The sequence below is a fragment of the Podarcis muralis genome, chromosome 2 (genome assembly GCF_964188315.1).
Source record: "Podarcis muralis chromosome 2, rPodMur119.hap1.1, whole genome shotgun sequence".
NCBI lineage: Eukaryota > Metazoa > Chordata > Lepidosauria > Squamata > Lacertidae > Podarcis > Podarcis muralis.
In genome coordinates, this window is record NC_135656.1 from 7,658,102 (window position 1) to 7,672,119 (window position 14,018).

Sequence of the window (14,018 nt, forward strand, 5' to 3'; positions counted from 1 at the left end):
CAGCCTTCCATAAAAGCAGTGGTGGGTGATACGCAATCTTAAACACGACTTAATTTGAAAGTTTTGGGGATGAAATCTGTCTTGTCTATGTAAATGTGTTCAGAATTAAGAGTCTTAACGCCAAACTGAATGTCATGCTAAGCCAAGAGTGGGGTACCTTTGCCTCCCTAGGCCCCAGGCAGCCTAGGCAACGGCCAAGGAAGATGAGAGTTGCCAACTAATATCACCTGCAGGGGCTCAGGTTCCCCACTGCTACGCTACATGCATTGTTAGGGAGCCTGTCGGTATTTTTAAATCAATCACGCAAGGGAACAGATCATTGAGATCAGAGTATGTGTCACTCTCCCCACGGCAGTCCTGACAAAAACCATTCTCACCATATGGTTGGGGATAATAGTAGTTTGAGAGAGGTCAGGACCACAATGCAGAAGAAGATGGTTAAATCTCCCCTCTGCATGCTGCGGCAGTCCTAAGGACTCCCCCACCCATTTTAAAAACAACTGATGGGCTTTCTAAAGACACATTTCACATTCCGCGTTGTTTGACGCTAAAAGTTGAATAACCAAATGGTGTTTCACACTGACCAGTGCGCAGAGAAACAAATAAAGGCAAAACAGATTTTAAATGTTACGGTGTTATGATGGACAGGAATTTAAGAGGCTAAATTCAACTTTGTCACTTTATTCAAATTTTCAAAATAGCCTTTATTCTACTTGTTTTTAGTATAAAAAGTCCACAAGTTAAGTGCACCACAGTGTTTACAGAGAGACCTAGAATCCCAACCTTTCATTAACAGTCAGCTGTATGGTTGACCATGACACATACAACACACAGAAAATTAAGATAAAATATATTCACCAAATCTGATAATTTTTTTAATTCATAAAAACAAAAGCAAACAACAACAAAAAAAGTTTGAGGATCCCTGAAATATTCTTCTTAACTCTAATAAGACTTCATTGTACCCAAGCCACTTTGTAAAGTTTGAATCTAAAACAAAACAAAAAAACCAACCCATCAAAGCCAGCACCTTTGCATGCTGATTGACATCCAACAGACCTTCTCGTCTCTCTAGCCTGAATAACATTCCGTACAGTTTTGTTATCAATACACTGGGTTGCTTTTTTCCCCCTTAAAAAAAATTGTTTCATTTTCAGCTCTCATTTCCATTTTTATTTTGAAAAGTACAGGAAGCATTTAATGAAATGTTGTGTTTCTGGCACCAAAACATGGCTTCAGTTAGAATCTTAATGTGCAAAGGAGTCCAAGATCACTTAAGAGTGTAGAAAAAGAACACCTCGGGCCAACACTCTAGCTGCATACCTTCCTAGCAAAGGAACGGAGAGCGAAAGTGAGGAGAAGGAACTGGCTGGAGGGTTCTGAAACTGAGAACTTAGCCCACCAGTCCTGCTTCTCGAATAGGCATCTGCCATCGATGCCCTCCCTCCCAAAAGAATTCTATCCGGCCACCTTTCTCCCCAGCACCACTGATTCTATGGAAGAGGAAAGAGGATGCATTATCTTAATCCTATTCATTGGCAACAGGCATTATCTGCAAGCTTTATATGATACTTGGAAGCTAGGCTTTCTTCCAGACTTCCATTTCTCCCCCCCTCCCGTCCCTTTCTCACCACCCCCACCCCACCCCCTGGTTTTATATATAGTTGATTAATAAAAGCCGAAAGAGAGAGAGAGAGAGAGTGCTGCAGTGAAAGCACTCTCCAGTGGAATTAAAAGGGAAATCTGTGGGGCAGCTCAGCTCGCGTTCGTTTCACAATTTAACCCCCAAAGTTTGAGAGAGGCACTCCTACCATTGCATGGTTTTTGTATTTAAAGTTTGCTTTTTTTAAAATTTTTAAAAAGAAAAAAGTGCCTGAAGGGACAGGGCACCAGGAAGACACCCCGCATCATCATGTGTCTAAACTGCAACTCCAGGTTAATACGACTAAAGCGGTTACATTGTGAGAAGTGCTGACAGTATGTGATGTCGTTCCTTTACACCAATGTAGCCCCCCCTTCTTTCACTAGATGGTGTAGCCGCCATCAGAGCCTCCCATGTAGAAGTTGCCCTTCCGTTGCGTCACTAGAACGTTGGCGCCCTGCATGACAGCCAGCTGGGCCGCGTTGGGGGGGCAGCCGGGAGGCGGGGGCTGGAAGAGAAAAACAGCAACCTGTTAACGGGGGGTGGAAAAGCATATTGAAGGTGCAACAAGCAAGCAGCCCCCAGACTGTCCATGGGCTGCCAAGCAGGGCTCCAAAAACCAGGGTTTAAACAAGCCTTTGGGAGGCTGGACAACATGGCTTCCAAACCACATCCAGTCTGTGGGCTGCGTGCTAAAAAGGCAGTATTACAGCAATGTAATGCGGGTGGCGCTGTGGGTTAAACCACAGAGCCTAGGACTTGCTGATCAGAAAGTTGGTGGTTCGAATCCCCGCGACGGGGTGAGCTCCCGCTGCTCGGTCCCAGCTCCTGTCAACCTAGCTGTTCGAAAGCACGTCAAAGTGCAAGTAGATACAGTGGTACCTCACAAGACGAATGCCTCGCAAGACAAAAAACCCGCAAGACGAAAGGGTTTTTTGTTTTTTGAGCTGTTTCGCAAGACGATTTTCCCTATGGGCTTGCTTCGCAAGTCTTGCAAGTTTGTTTCCTTTTTCTTAACACCGTTAATACAGTTGCGACTTGACTTCAAGGAGCAACTCATAGCAAGCGGTGTGGTAGCCTTTTTTGAGGTTTTTGAAGACTTTGGTGATTTTTGAAGCTTTTCCGAAACTTTTCCGACACCGTGCTTCGCAAGACGAAAAAAAATCGCAAGGCGACAAAACTCGCGGAACGAATTAATTTCTTGGCCAATAAAGCAAGATGAGCACCGCAACCCCAGAGTCGGCCAGGACTGGACCTAATGGTCAGGTGTCCCTTTACCTTTACTAATGCTTAATAACAGTGAATGATGCGGGCTGTTCTGTACAAATGATCCTATAAAGTTGCCCTCAACCAAGCAAGACCGTTGATCCATCTAGCTCAGAGCTAGGAACTGTCAACTGGCAGAACTCCACCCAGGTCTGGGGCAGAGACGCCTTCCCAGCCCTACTCAAAAGACCCTTTTAGCTGAGATGTCATGGACTGAACCTGGGATTCTGTCATTCGCTGAGCAAGTTGTCCCTGCCTCCACATACCAGCAGTGATTTACAATTGCAGAGACCTGTGGTGGAACTATATGCTTGCCCAGCCACCTCGGCTGTTTCTGCAGCCAGCAGCAGTGAGCTGCGAAAAACGAATGGCAACATGCTGTGCATTGGCAGACAAAACGCAGCGCAGATTTATTTCCATACAATTTTTTTAGAAAGGCATGGCCTAGAAAGGCAAGGCAGCAGGAGCTGCACAGAGCAGAAGCGCTCCATGGACTGTCCTGAAGCCAACAAGCCTCCCAAAGATCCAGCCTACAGCCTTCACCTCTCCCCAATGGTTTTGCAAAACCTAACTTCTGCAAAAAAAGGGGGGGACGCGGGTGGCGCTGTGGGTTAAACCACATAGCCCAGGACTTGCCGATCAGAAGGTCGGCGGTTCGAATCCCCACAACGGGGTGAGCTCCCGTTGCTCGGTCCCTGCTCCTGCCAACCTAGCAGTTCAAAAGTACGTCAAAGTGCAAGTAGATAAATAGGTACCGCTCCGGCGGGAAGGTAAACGGCGTTTCCGTGCGCTGCTCTGGTTCGCCAGAAGCGGCTTAGTCATGCTGGCCACATGACCCGGAAGCTGTACGCCGGCTCCCTCGGCCAATAAAGCGAGATGAGCGCCGCAACCCCAGAGTCGGCCACGACTGGACCTAATGGTCAGGGGTCCCTTTACCTTTTAACTTCTGCAAAGATGGGCTTTCCAGAAGAAAAGGGTGTATCCCCTCAGAAGGAGGAGATAATCCCCTCCCAAAGATGGCATCCTACCCACAGAGGGCAAAGCATCCTTGCGGTAGCTTCATTGCACAAACTGGAACTGAAGGAAATTAGCTACAGTGGTGCCCCGCAAGACGAATGCCTCACAAGACGGAAAACCTGCTAGACGAAAGGGTTTTCCGTTTTGGAGGTGCTTCGCAAAATGAATTTCCTATGGGCTTGCTTCGCAAGACGAAAATGTCTTGCGAGTTCCTGCAGGGTTTTTTTTCCTTCCCCCCCCCCCTTTTCCCAAGCCGCTAAGCCGCTTATCAGCTGAACCGCTAAGCCGCTTAACAGCTGATCCGCTAAGCCGCATAACAGCTGATCCGCTAAGCCGCTTAACAGCTGATCCGCTAAGCCGCTTATCAGCTGATCCGCTAAGCCGCTTAACAGCTGGTCCGCTAAGCCACTTAACAGCTGATCCGCTAAGCCGCTTAACAGCTGATCCGCTAAGCCCGCTAATAGCGCTAATCTGCTAAGACGCTAATGGGCTTGCTTCACAAGACGAAAAAACCGCAAGACGAAGAGACTCGCGGAACGGATTCTTTTAGTCTTGCGAGGCACCACTGTACTTTTATGTTCTCAGTAAACTTTAGAGAAGCTCAGGAAAATCAGGCTGCTTGGTGTTTTCTCTGGCTGATCTCATGGCTTGTCTACCACAATTTACACCCAGAGTGAAGTTTGTGGCCGAAAGACCCTACAATCCCTGCAGAGCTGTTCAATATTGTAATATTTCAACAAAGAAACACTGCCGATTCCTCTGCTGCGTTAGCACTACAGGTATTTGCTTTGATACTGCTTAGTTTGCATACCAGGTTCTCCAGCAATAAACCATCCCTGACATCATTTTTAAGCACCCTCCCCCCTTTCCCAGACTACTTTAAAAACAAGAAAGATGCAATCACTCTACTTACAGGAATATTAGCAGGGGCACCAGTTGCAAACCGTGCTCCCGCATCGAAGCCCCCTTCAACAAGAACAGTGGACCCAGGAGGATAGACAGGGCCCACCGGGTAAAATGCCAGGGGAACGGACGAGCCCATTGGACCCATAGCCATGGATTGAGCCATAGGAAGATACAGGGAGGCACCAGGATAAGCTGCAGACATGGTAGGTACAGTGGCAGCTCCGGGGTGCACAAAACTTGGGCGGTAGAGCTGCAGGGAGAGAGAGCACAGAAAAGGTTTCTTATTCCACGGCCCCTTAATCAGAAACCTTACACCTCAACACATCAAACTTTGAAAAAAGTGGCTTATTGCCACTGACAACAGAAATGCATCTTATGAATTTAAGAACATACGAAATGACTTGCTAAAACAGACCATTAAGCCCGCAGCGTTTTATTTCTAGCGGCAGACAGCCAGGTGCTACTGGCAAACTCGCAAGCAAGAGATGTAAGGCTGACAGTCTCGGCCTGTTTGTTTGTAGCACCTGGTGCTTATCCATCATGGCATGTCCAACAGGTAGATCGCGGGGGTGTCTCAGGTAGACTGGCCAACCCTCCCCCCCAAAAAAGCTCAACAACTTCTGTCAACACCCCCCCAAAAAAATGACAATGGGTAGATCACAGCCAGTCTTTTTATACTGTGAGTAGATCGCAGCCTCTTGGGAGTTGGGCGTGCCTGCCCTATAACATGTAGGGAAAAACATAAATCCATGGGACACACTGAATCACAGCAGCTCCCTAGAATTTAAGGCAGGCATCCCCAACTTTCGGCCCTCCAGATGTTTTGGACTACAATTCCCATCATCCCTGACCAATTCCCATCATCCCTGACCACTGGTCCTGTTAGCTAGGGATCATGGGAGTTGTAGGCCAAAACATCTGGAGGGCCGCAGGTTGGGGATGCCTGACTCCTTCCCAGCCATGGAGGCCACTCTTCTAAATTTGGGGATCAAGCCCAAGACTGTAAGCAAACATGCCTAGAAATTACTCTGCCGCCAACTGACCTGCCTACCTCCTCTTCCCATTTTGGAACAGAGCTACCTCATCAAAACAGAAGAAGCCATCAATTAATATCTGAACAACTGGCAGTAGTAGCCAGCATTGAATGTTGATGCCTGGTGCCTGTTTTAAGAGGTCAAGAGTGTAAGCAGCACTATCAGTCACAGCAGCCTCTTGCTTCTAAAACCCTCCTTCATCACCTCCACATTTTAAATTTTGACTGCAAGCTCAGGGTGAAGACTTGTCTTCTTTGCTTGAGTTACTCAGTAAAATGTTGTACATATAGATGTATAAAAGAAACAGTCAACACCACAAGCAATTCACATAATTTCCATTATCTATATTAAAAATACAAACATTGGCCCTAGCCCATCCTGAATAAAAGTAGGTAAACACACAAATACATTCACCTATGATGAAATTAAAAGCTGGTATAACAGTTCATCTAAAATCCACCATCATTGCTACCTTAACCCTGGCAGCTAACAGCTACCCACAAAAGATTTCCAAAAGATGCTTATCCCCAAATAAGTCCCCAAGAGAAGAGAGATGCAAGATGTTGGACCAGCCTGTGAGAAGGTCTCTTCACATCTCTCGGTCCTCTTGCGGTCCTTGGTACATGAATGATAAACCCAAGAGTGGGGGGTATTGTGGGACAGAATAAAGGAGGCAGTATCTTAGGCACCCAGCTGGTAAAGATGCAGATGGACTCTCAACTCCCATCATCCCCACCAGCATAGCCAATGGTCAAGGATTATGGGAATTGTAGTCCAGCACCATCAGGTACTCCACTTCTGTGGGGAAGGGTTTGATAAAAGATTTTTAAAAGGGAGAAATAAACAGCAACAACCTTGAGGTGTACTCAGAAGGCAGAAGGGAACTATAACACTGGTATAATGTGCTCTCTGTAAACCATTGTCATTGGAAGCTGAGTCACCATGTGCTACACAATTCAAAGCCGGTTAGGCTTAGCAAAGGCACTAAGCTCAGCAAGACCCTTATGAGAATGGCGCCATATCAACTCTTCATTGCCACAGTGGCATGTTATGGGCATACTACCACCCCTTATGAGATCAACAGGTGTTGACCCAAAGTTTGAAAGCAAGTTGTCTCTGTTGCTATGCAGGACCCAAGGTCATGATGAAGCATCCAGACACGCAAATGTTTGCATGTAGCTAAGGCAGCGCTTGGAAAGTCTATATTTGAAGTTAAAAATGCCACAATGGGCGAGTTAGTTGATAATATACTACTGTAAGCAGCAACTCCATCCCCGCCATCATTACTAATCAGCACTGTTATCTTTATTAGTGGGAAAATGCCTTTGGTCTGATTCAGCAGGCCTAGTCTTACATTCTTATAAAAGGAGAACAAGGTACATACTTCAGAGTAAGCTGGAGGGGCCTCGGTGTAAGGTGGAGCCTGAGGAAGCTGTATGGTCTGTGGGAAGACTGATGGATTACCAAGAGGTTGAACCGGGTAGGAAGGCTGTGTAGGATATTGACCTAAGAGGAAAAGTTAATCAATGTTAGCACAATTGCTCTTGCTGCAAAAGAACAGGAAGCATGTGAGGTCAGGGAAACACTCTCTTCTGGAAGCCTTATCTGAAAGAAAGAAAACAGATCTGAAAGAAGAGAGATGCCTAAACAGCAGAAGGTCTAAAGACAACAAAGCATCTCCTAGAAAATTACATCTGCAGGAAGCTACCTAGAAAATGAGGGATGAATGAAGGAGGCTCGGCTGATGCCATTGTAGCAGGAACCCCCCCCCCCACACCCCAATCATTCTGCTTGTACAAACTTCATACACACACACACTCACACACTCCATACGCCACATTTCTGTTATAAATTCATAGAAAATCAACCATACATCGGATTTGCACTGTTCCATTTTTATTTTACTCCATATGACAAGAACTAACAAAGGGGGATGGCTTAGTCCTGGTCAGCCATAATCCCTTCACCATCTCAGCACATCTGCAGGAGCCCTGCCCAGATGATCCCAGACAGAAGGCAATCAAGATCACAAAGAACTTGCATATGGGAGTGGATTCAGCATGGACTGAAACAAAGGACAATGATCAGATCTTCCCTCAGGGGGCAGGAAACTGCAAACTCCCCTTTGTCTCCTGGAAGTGACTCATGGGAGGGGGAAAGGAGGAACCAGCCAGGTGACAAGACACTCAGGTTACCACCAACTCCTCCCTCAACCCCTCCTTTCTGTAATATATGCGTGATGTTTCTGGGGGTGGGCTTGACCTAGAGGAGGGGAATTTCAAAAGTTTTTATAAGACCTGGCACACTATTTTTCTGGGTCTTTCCTCTCTCCTGCAAGTGAGGGGAACACCCTGATGCATCAGTTCAATAAAGGCCAAGCCTACAGGCTGCTGTTTTGCTCCAAGTTATCCTGGTTGGTGTCTTTGTTTTGTCCAAGGGAGCCCTCGGATTTTTCCGGTAACAGTATTCAAACCTGCTCTCCTACCAGGCTTAAGACCAAAAGTAGTCAATAATTAATTTTTTAAAAAATTGATGGTGCCATCTCATGGGGACCATAAGTATCTTTCAGAAGTTAGCAAGAGAAGGACTGCTTAATCATTCTTCCCACAGACACCAAACCCATTTTCATCTGTTAAACTGATTTAACAGTGAAAGACTGAAATCCATCATTGGTAGTCTAATCAAGTATCTCCTCCAATGAGATTACTTTGCCCATTTGGTACAGTCCCCCCAAGCCATCTTTCTTTCCACAGCAGGGCTGGCCTGCTTTTTACATGTTACAGGCCATTCAACCTGTTACAAATATCCACTAGGTAAGCATTATGCAGAATTTCAACTACAAGCTTATACTTGAAACTTGGTAGGTATCTATAGAAACTGGATAGCATTGGTGTGGGACAGAATGCTCAAGCAATCAGATTGTCCTGAAAACTGAAAAGAGTCAAGTTGATCTATAGCAGAAGTAGCCAACATGATGTTCTCCAGATGTTGTGGCAACTCCTCCCATCAACCCCAACCAGCATTACCAGGGGCCAGAGACAATGGGAGCTGGAGCCCAGCAACACATAGAGGGCACTATGCTGGCTTCCCACAAGCTTTTCTTAATGCTTCAGCTCCCTGGCTGCACAAGAACAAGATGAAAGGGTACAAAGAGAAAATCCAGGAGAGGGAGCTCATATCATCAGCTTCTGAGAGACCACCAATGACCCAGTATTATTCTGGTTTTGTCATTCATTCATATATATATATATATATATGCACGCACGCGCGCGCGCACACACACACACACACACACACACACAGTGGTACCTCGGATTAAGTACTTAATTCATTCTGGAGGTCCATTCTTAACCTGAAACTGTTCTTAACCTGAAGCACCACTTTAGCTAATGGAACCTCCTGCTGCTGCCGTGCTGCTGGAGCACGATTTCTGTTCTCATCCTGAAGCAAAGTTCTTAACTTGAAGCACTATTTCTGGGTTAGCGGAGTCTGTAACCTGAAGCGTATGTAACCTGAAGCATATGTAACTGTATATAAAACTGTAGGCCACCTTGACAAAAAAATGGTATATGAATGAATTAATTAAATAGTATTGATCTCACTTGCTTGGAGATTTCCCCAAAAACAGGCTGAACAGGTACTATTGCAGGTAGGGGATGTTGAAATACAGGTCAAAATACCCATTTAGGTCACAGCTCGGACTACATGATGTACCACATAGTCCATTCCATGTACGCTGCATGTAAATGTACTCACTTTACAGTGGGCAACACACTGAACTCGGGCTTAATTCCAAATGCACTGACTGGCCAGAATCTGCTTGTCAAGTCAAGTAAAATACAGTTTATTGGCATTACACCTGTCATACAGGTAGAGTAGCAAAGCAAAAATGCAGGGTGATATCCACTATGGAACAAAAAATGGGATTACAGCGGTACCTTGGGTTACATACGCTTCAGGTTACATACGCTTCAGGTTACATACGCTTCAGGTTACAGACTCCGCAAACCCAGAAATATTACCTCAGGTTAAGAACTTTGCTTCAGGATGAGAACAGAAATCGTGCAGCAGCGGCGCAGCAGCAGCAGCAGGTGGCCCCATTAGCTAAAGTGATGCTTCAGGTTAAGAACAGTTTCAGGTTAACTACGGACCTCCGGAATGAATTAAGTACTTAACCCGAGGTACCACTGTAGTGTCCGTCTAAGCAGGAGGCACTCAAATCTTGTGATTAGTCTTAATGGTCACTGTTTATTCCTGTCCAGTCTTAATCAGGCAATAGGTGCAGCCTCCACTGCTACCTTCCCCTGCCAGCTTCTTCCTAAGGATCTGGTACAATTTTTTCCTGTTAACTTTTCCGGCCTTCCTCAATTCACTGCCCTACCTCACCTTATGACCCAGACATTTACCAGGGACAAGAACAGCATCACAAACCACCTGCCTGGTTAGTGGTGATCCTTTTGGGCCCATAACTGCGTTTTGAGAAAGCAGTGATGGAGCAGAGAAATGTTTACCAGTCCATGGCACCCTGGTAGCTCAGCGGATGGAGCATGAGATTCTCAAACTCAGGGTCGTGGGTTTGAGCCCCAGTGACCCCTGCGCTCCCTTTCCATCTCTACGATTCTATGAAAAACACCTATCAACAAACGTTCACACGCATTTTAATAGTGCCTGTTTGGAGGGAGGGAAATCCAAGCTACCATTAGGAACTGAATACGGAACCAGAGAGGGGCAGCTATGCTGGAACACCAGGATGCGATTGGGTGCTTGGGACCTTGGATACGTGTTTGCAGGCTGCAACAGACGACACACACGCACGCAAACACCCAGCACCTTCTCCTTGCAGTCCAGATCCGCTGTGCAAAAAAGGGAAGATCGCTCCCCCCCCCCCCCGCACAACCACCTAATTCCCACGGGGGTTTCCCAATCTCCACGCGACCCACCTCCCCCCGAAGCCCGGCATCCCATCTCTCCCCTCCTCCCTTCATCTCTGGCTTCCAGCGCTCCAGTTCCGAAGCTTTTCACGCGGGCCTGATGGAAGGGAGACCCGGTCCGGGGGAGCCCGGGTGCCCCCGCAGCACTGCGCCTGCCAGCTGCCAAGGGGCCACGTGACTCCTCCTCGTGTTCCCCCAGCGCAGATCTCGAAGGGGAACGGAGGGCTCTTTCTGCCCACGAACCGACCCCCCCCCCCATCTTTACCCCCCACGCGGCAGCCACAGGGTTAACTTTCTGGCCAGGAGGGTTGCGTCATAGCAACCTAACATCCGCCCTTCCCCCATCCCTTCGCCCCTCCACACGCAGGCCTTTCCGAGGCTTCCCATTGGTCAGGCCTGCCGCCAGTTACGGGCTAGGCCCGCAGATAACGGGACTGCGGCGCCAGCCTTAAAGGAGCAGCGCCTCGCAGCGCGCTGAGGAGACTTGGGCGGGGTTGCGGGGGGAGGAGCGGGAGGGGTCGGGACGAGCCTCTTGCCTTTGCTGTTCATGATGGCGGCGGCGGGAAAGGCGGCTGGGTCAGCTGCGGGGGATTGCGGCGACTGTCGGCTTCGGCGGCGGCGGCGGTTCTTCTCGCTCAATCACTTCCTTGTTGTTGTCGTCGTCGTCGTCGCTGCAGCCCCGAGGAGAGGGGTTACGTTCGAGCGCGTGACGTCACTCCGCAGCGCTGCCGCCAGGGAGGAAGCGCAGGGAGCGAGCGGCGGAGGCGAGGGGGCGTGGCCATAACGGCGAGGGGGCGTGGCCTTTGGCCCTGCAGAAGGTATTAAGGGAGAGAGAGGCGGGCAGGCGGGACAGGTGGTGGAAACGCTTGGCAGTTTTTTTTAAATTATTATTATTATTATTATTATTATTATTATTATTATTATTATTATTATTTGTAGACCACCCTCTACCCGCAGGTCTCTGGGCGGTTACAACATAACAACACAAAATACTTAATAAAAATAAAAACAACCCAATAACCACCCCCCCATCCCCAACGCATTTTAAAAGGGTATTGGCAGTGCTTTTTTTCTTTAAAAAGTGTTTAAGGGTACTCTCATTTAAGGCCAAACACTTAATAAAAAAAAGCAACCCAATAACTCCACCTATCCTCAACGCATTATAAAAGGGTATTGGCAGTGCTTTTTTGTCCTTAAAAATGTTTAAGGGTACTCTCATTTTCCTACTGATATTGAAATACTGCCCCCTCAATGAGGCCAAACTTAGATTCACAAAATGTTTAGGGGTATGTGTACTCCCGTGTCCCCCCAGAAAAAAAGCACGGGGTACCTCACAATTGCACTCATTTCACACGCTAGCAAGGGTATGCTCGAAATTCTACAAGGGAGGCTTAAGCAGTATGTGGATCAAGAACTCCCAGAAGTGCAAGCTGGATTTAGAAGAGGCAGAGGAACCAGAGACCAAATTGCAAACATGCGCTGGATTATGGAGAAAGCTAGAGAGTTCCAGAAAGACATCTACTTCTGCTTCATTGACTATGCAAAAGCCTTTGACTGTGTCAACCACAGCAAACTATGGCAAGTTCTTAAAGAAATGGGAGTGCCTGACCACCTTATCTGTCACCTGAGAAATCTCTATGTGGGACAAGAAGCAATTAAAGAACCTCTTAATGAGGGTGAAAGAAGAGAGTGCAAAATATGGTCTGAAGCTCAACATCAAAAAAACTAAGATCATGGCCACTGGTCCCATCACATCCTGGCAAAGAGAAGGGGAAGATTTTACTTTCTTGGGTTCCATGATCACTGCAGATGGTAACAGCAGTCAGGAAATTAAAAGACACCTGCTTCTTGGGAGAAAAAAGATGACAAACCTAGACAGCATCTTAAAAAGCAGAGACATCACCTTGCTGAGAAAGGTCCCTATAGTTAAAGCTATGGCTTTCCCAGTAGTGATATATGGAAGTGAGAGCTGGACCATAAAGAAGGCTGATCACAGAAAAATTTATGCTTTTGCATTATGGTGCTGGAGGAGACTCTTGAGAGTCCCATGGACTGCAAGAAGATCAAACCTCTCCATTCTGAAGGAAATCAGCCCTGAGTGCTCACTGGAAGGACAGATCGTGAAGCTGAGGCTCCAATACTTTGGCCACCTCATGAGAAGAGAAGACTCCCTGGAAAAGACCCTGATGTTGGGAAAGATTGAGGGCACAAAGAGAAAGGGACGACAGAGGACGAGATGGCTGGACAGTGTTATAAAAATATGCCCTTTTCCCTTATGGGGTATCCAAGAGCCCATTTAGAGTCCTTACATAGGTTCCCTATTGGTAGGAGAAAATAACAGAGGCCAACCAGAGAATATTGAGAAGCAAAGCAGCTAGTAAGCTTGATCTTTATTGATCTGTTGCAACAAGGTGCTCCCCTCACACGCAGGAGAGAAAGAGGACGCCCAAAAATGCTGTGCAAGGGCTTATAAAGAGTTTTGAAATTCCCATCCTCTAGATCTAGACCACCCCCAGAAACATTATGCATACATCACAGAAGGGGTGTAACCTAAGACCACTCCTCAGATATATCCCACCTACATCACAGAAATTTAAATGTTGTTTTTCTCCTGTCACAGTTTATCTCCTTTCTGGCAAGTTACTTGATTGGATTTCCTGGGGAGCCTGGCCATTCTTTTGTAGTGGTAAAATACTTATTTCCTGGGCCAGGTCACAGGCTCACATCTTATTCATATCTTAAATGTGTCCTTAAGACAGGATTTGTGAGGAAAGAGGCAATGGGGAGACTTTTCCAGTTTGACCTTGCAGAGAAAGGATTTGGTCAGTTTAGGAATCAAAATGGTTCCAGGTTGGTCTTCCTGTGTTGATCTATGTATGTGCAGTTATGAACATTGTTGTTGTTGTTTAGTCGTTTTGTCGTGTCTGACTCTTCGTGACCCCATGGACCAGAGCACGCCAGGCACCTCTGTCCTCCACTACCTCCTGCAGTATGGTCAAACTCATGCTGGTAACCTCGAAAACACTATCCAACCATCTCGTCTTCTGTCGCCCCCTTCTCCTTGTACCCTCCATCTTTCCCAGCATCAGTGTCTTCTCCAGGGAGTCTTCTCTTCTCATAAGGTGGCCAAAGTACTGGAGCCTCAGTTTCACAATCTGTCCTTCCAGTGAGCACTCAGGGCTGATTTCCTTAAGAATGGATGCGTTTGATCTTCTTGCAGTC

The 14,018-nt window shown here is 47.0% G+C and overlaps 1 protein-coding gene across 2 annotated transcripts; it reads right to left on the bottom strand.

The window, feature by feature from the left end:
* Nucleotides 1–665: 665 nt before the first annotated feature.
* Nucleotides 666–11,506, bottom strand: DAZAP2 (DAZ associated protein 2). 2 transcript variants are annotated; one of them, XM_077923827.1, is made up of 4 exons: nt 11,333–11,506; nt 7,250–7,371; nt 4,839–5,081; nt 666–2,171 (listed from the first exon to the last, which is right to left on the bottom strand). In XM_077923827.1, the coding sequence occupies exons 1-4, from the start codon at nt 11,343–11,345 to the stop codon at nt 2,025–2,027; spliced, it is 525 nt and encodes a 174-aa protein (XP_077779953.1). In that variant the 5' UTR covers nt 11,346–11,506; the 3' UTR covers nt 666–2,024. The 2 variants fall into 2 exon arrangements, with proteins under 2 accessions (XP_077779953.1, XP_028577314.2); XM_028721481.2 differs by having other exon boundaries at nt 666–2,150; nt 11,333–11,499.
* Between the last annotated feature and the right edge of the window lie 2,512 nt (nt 11,507–14,018).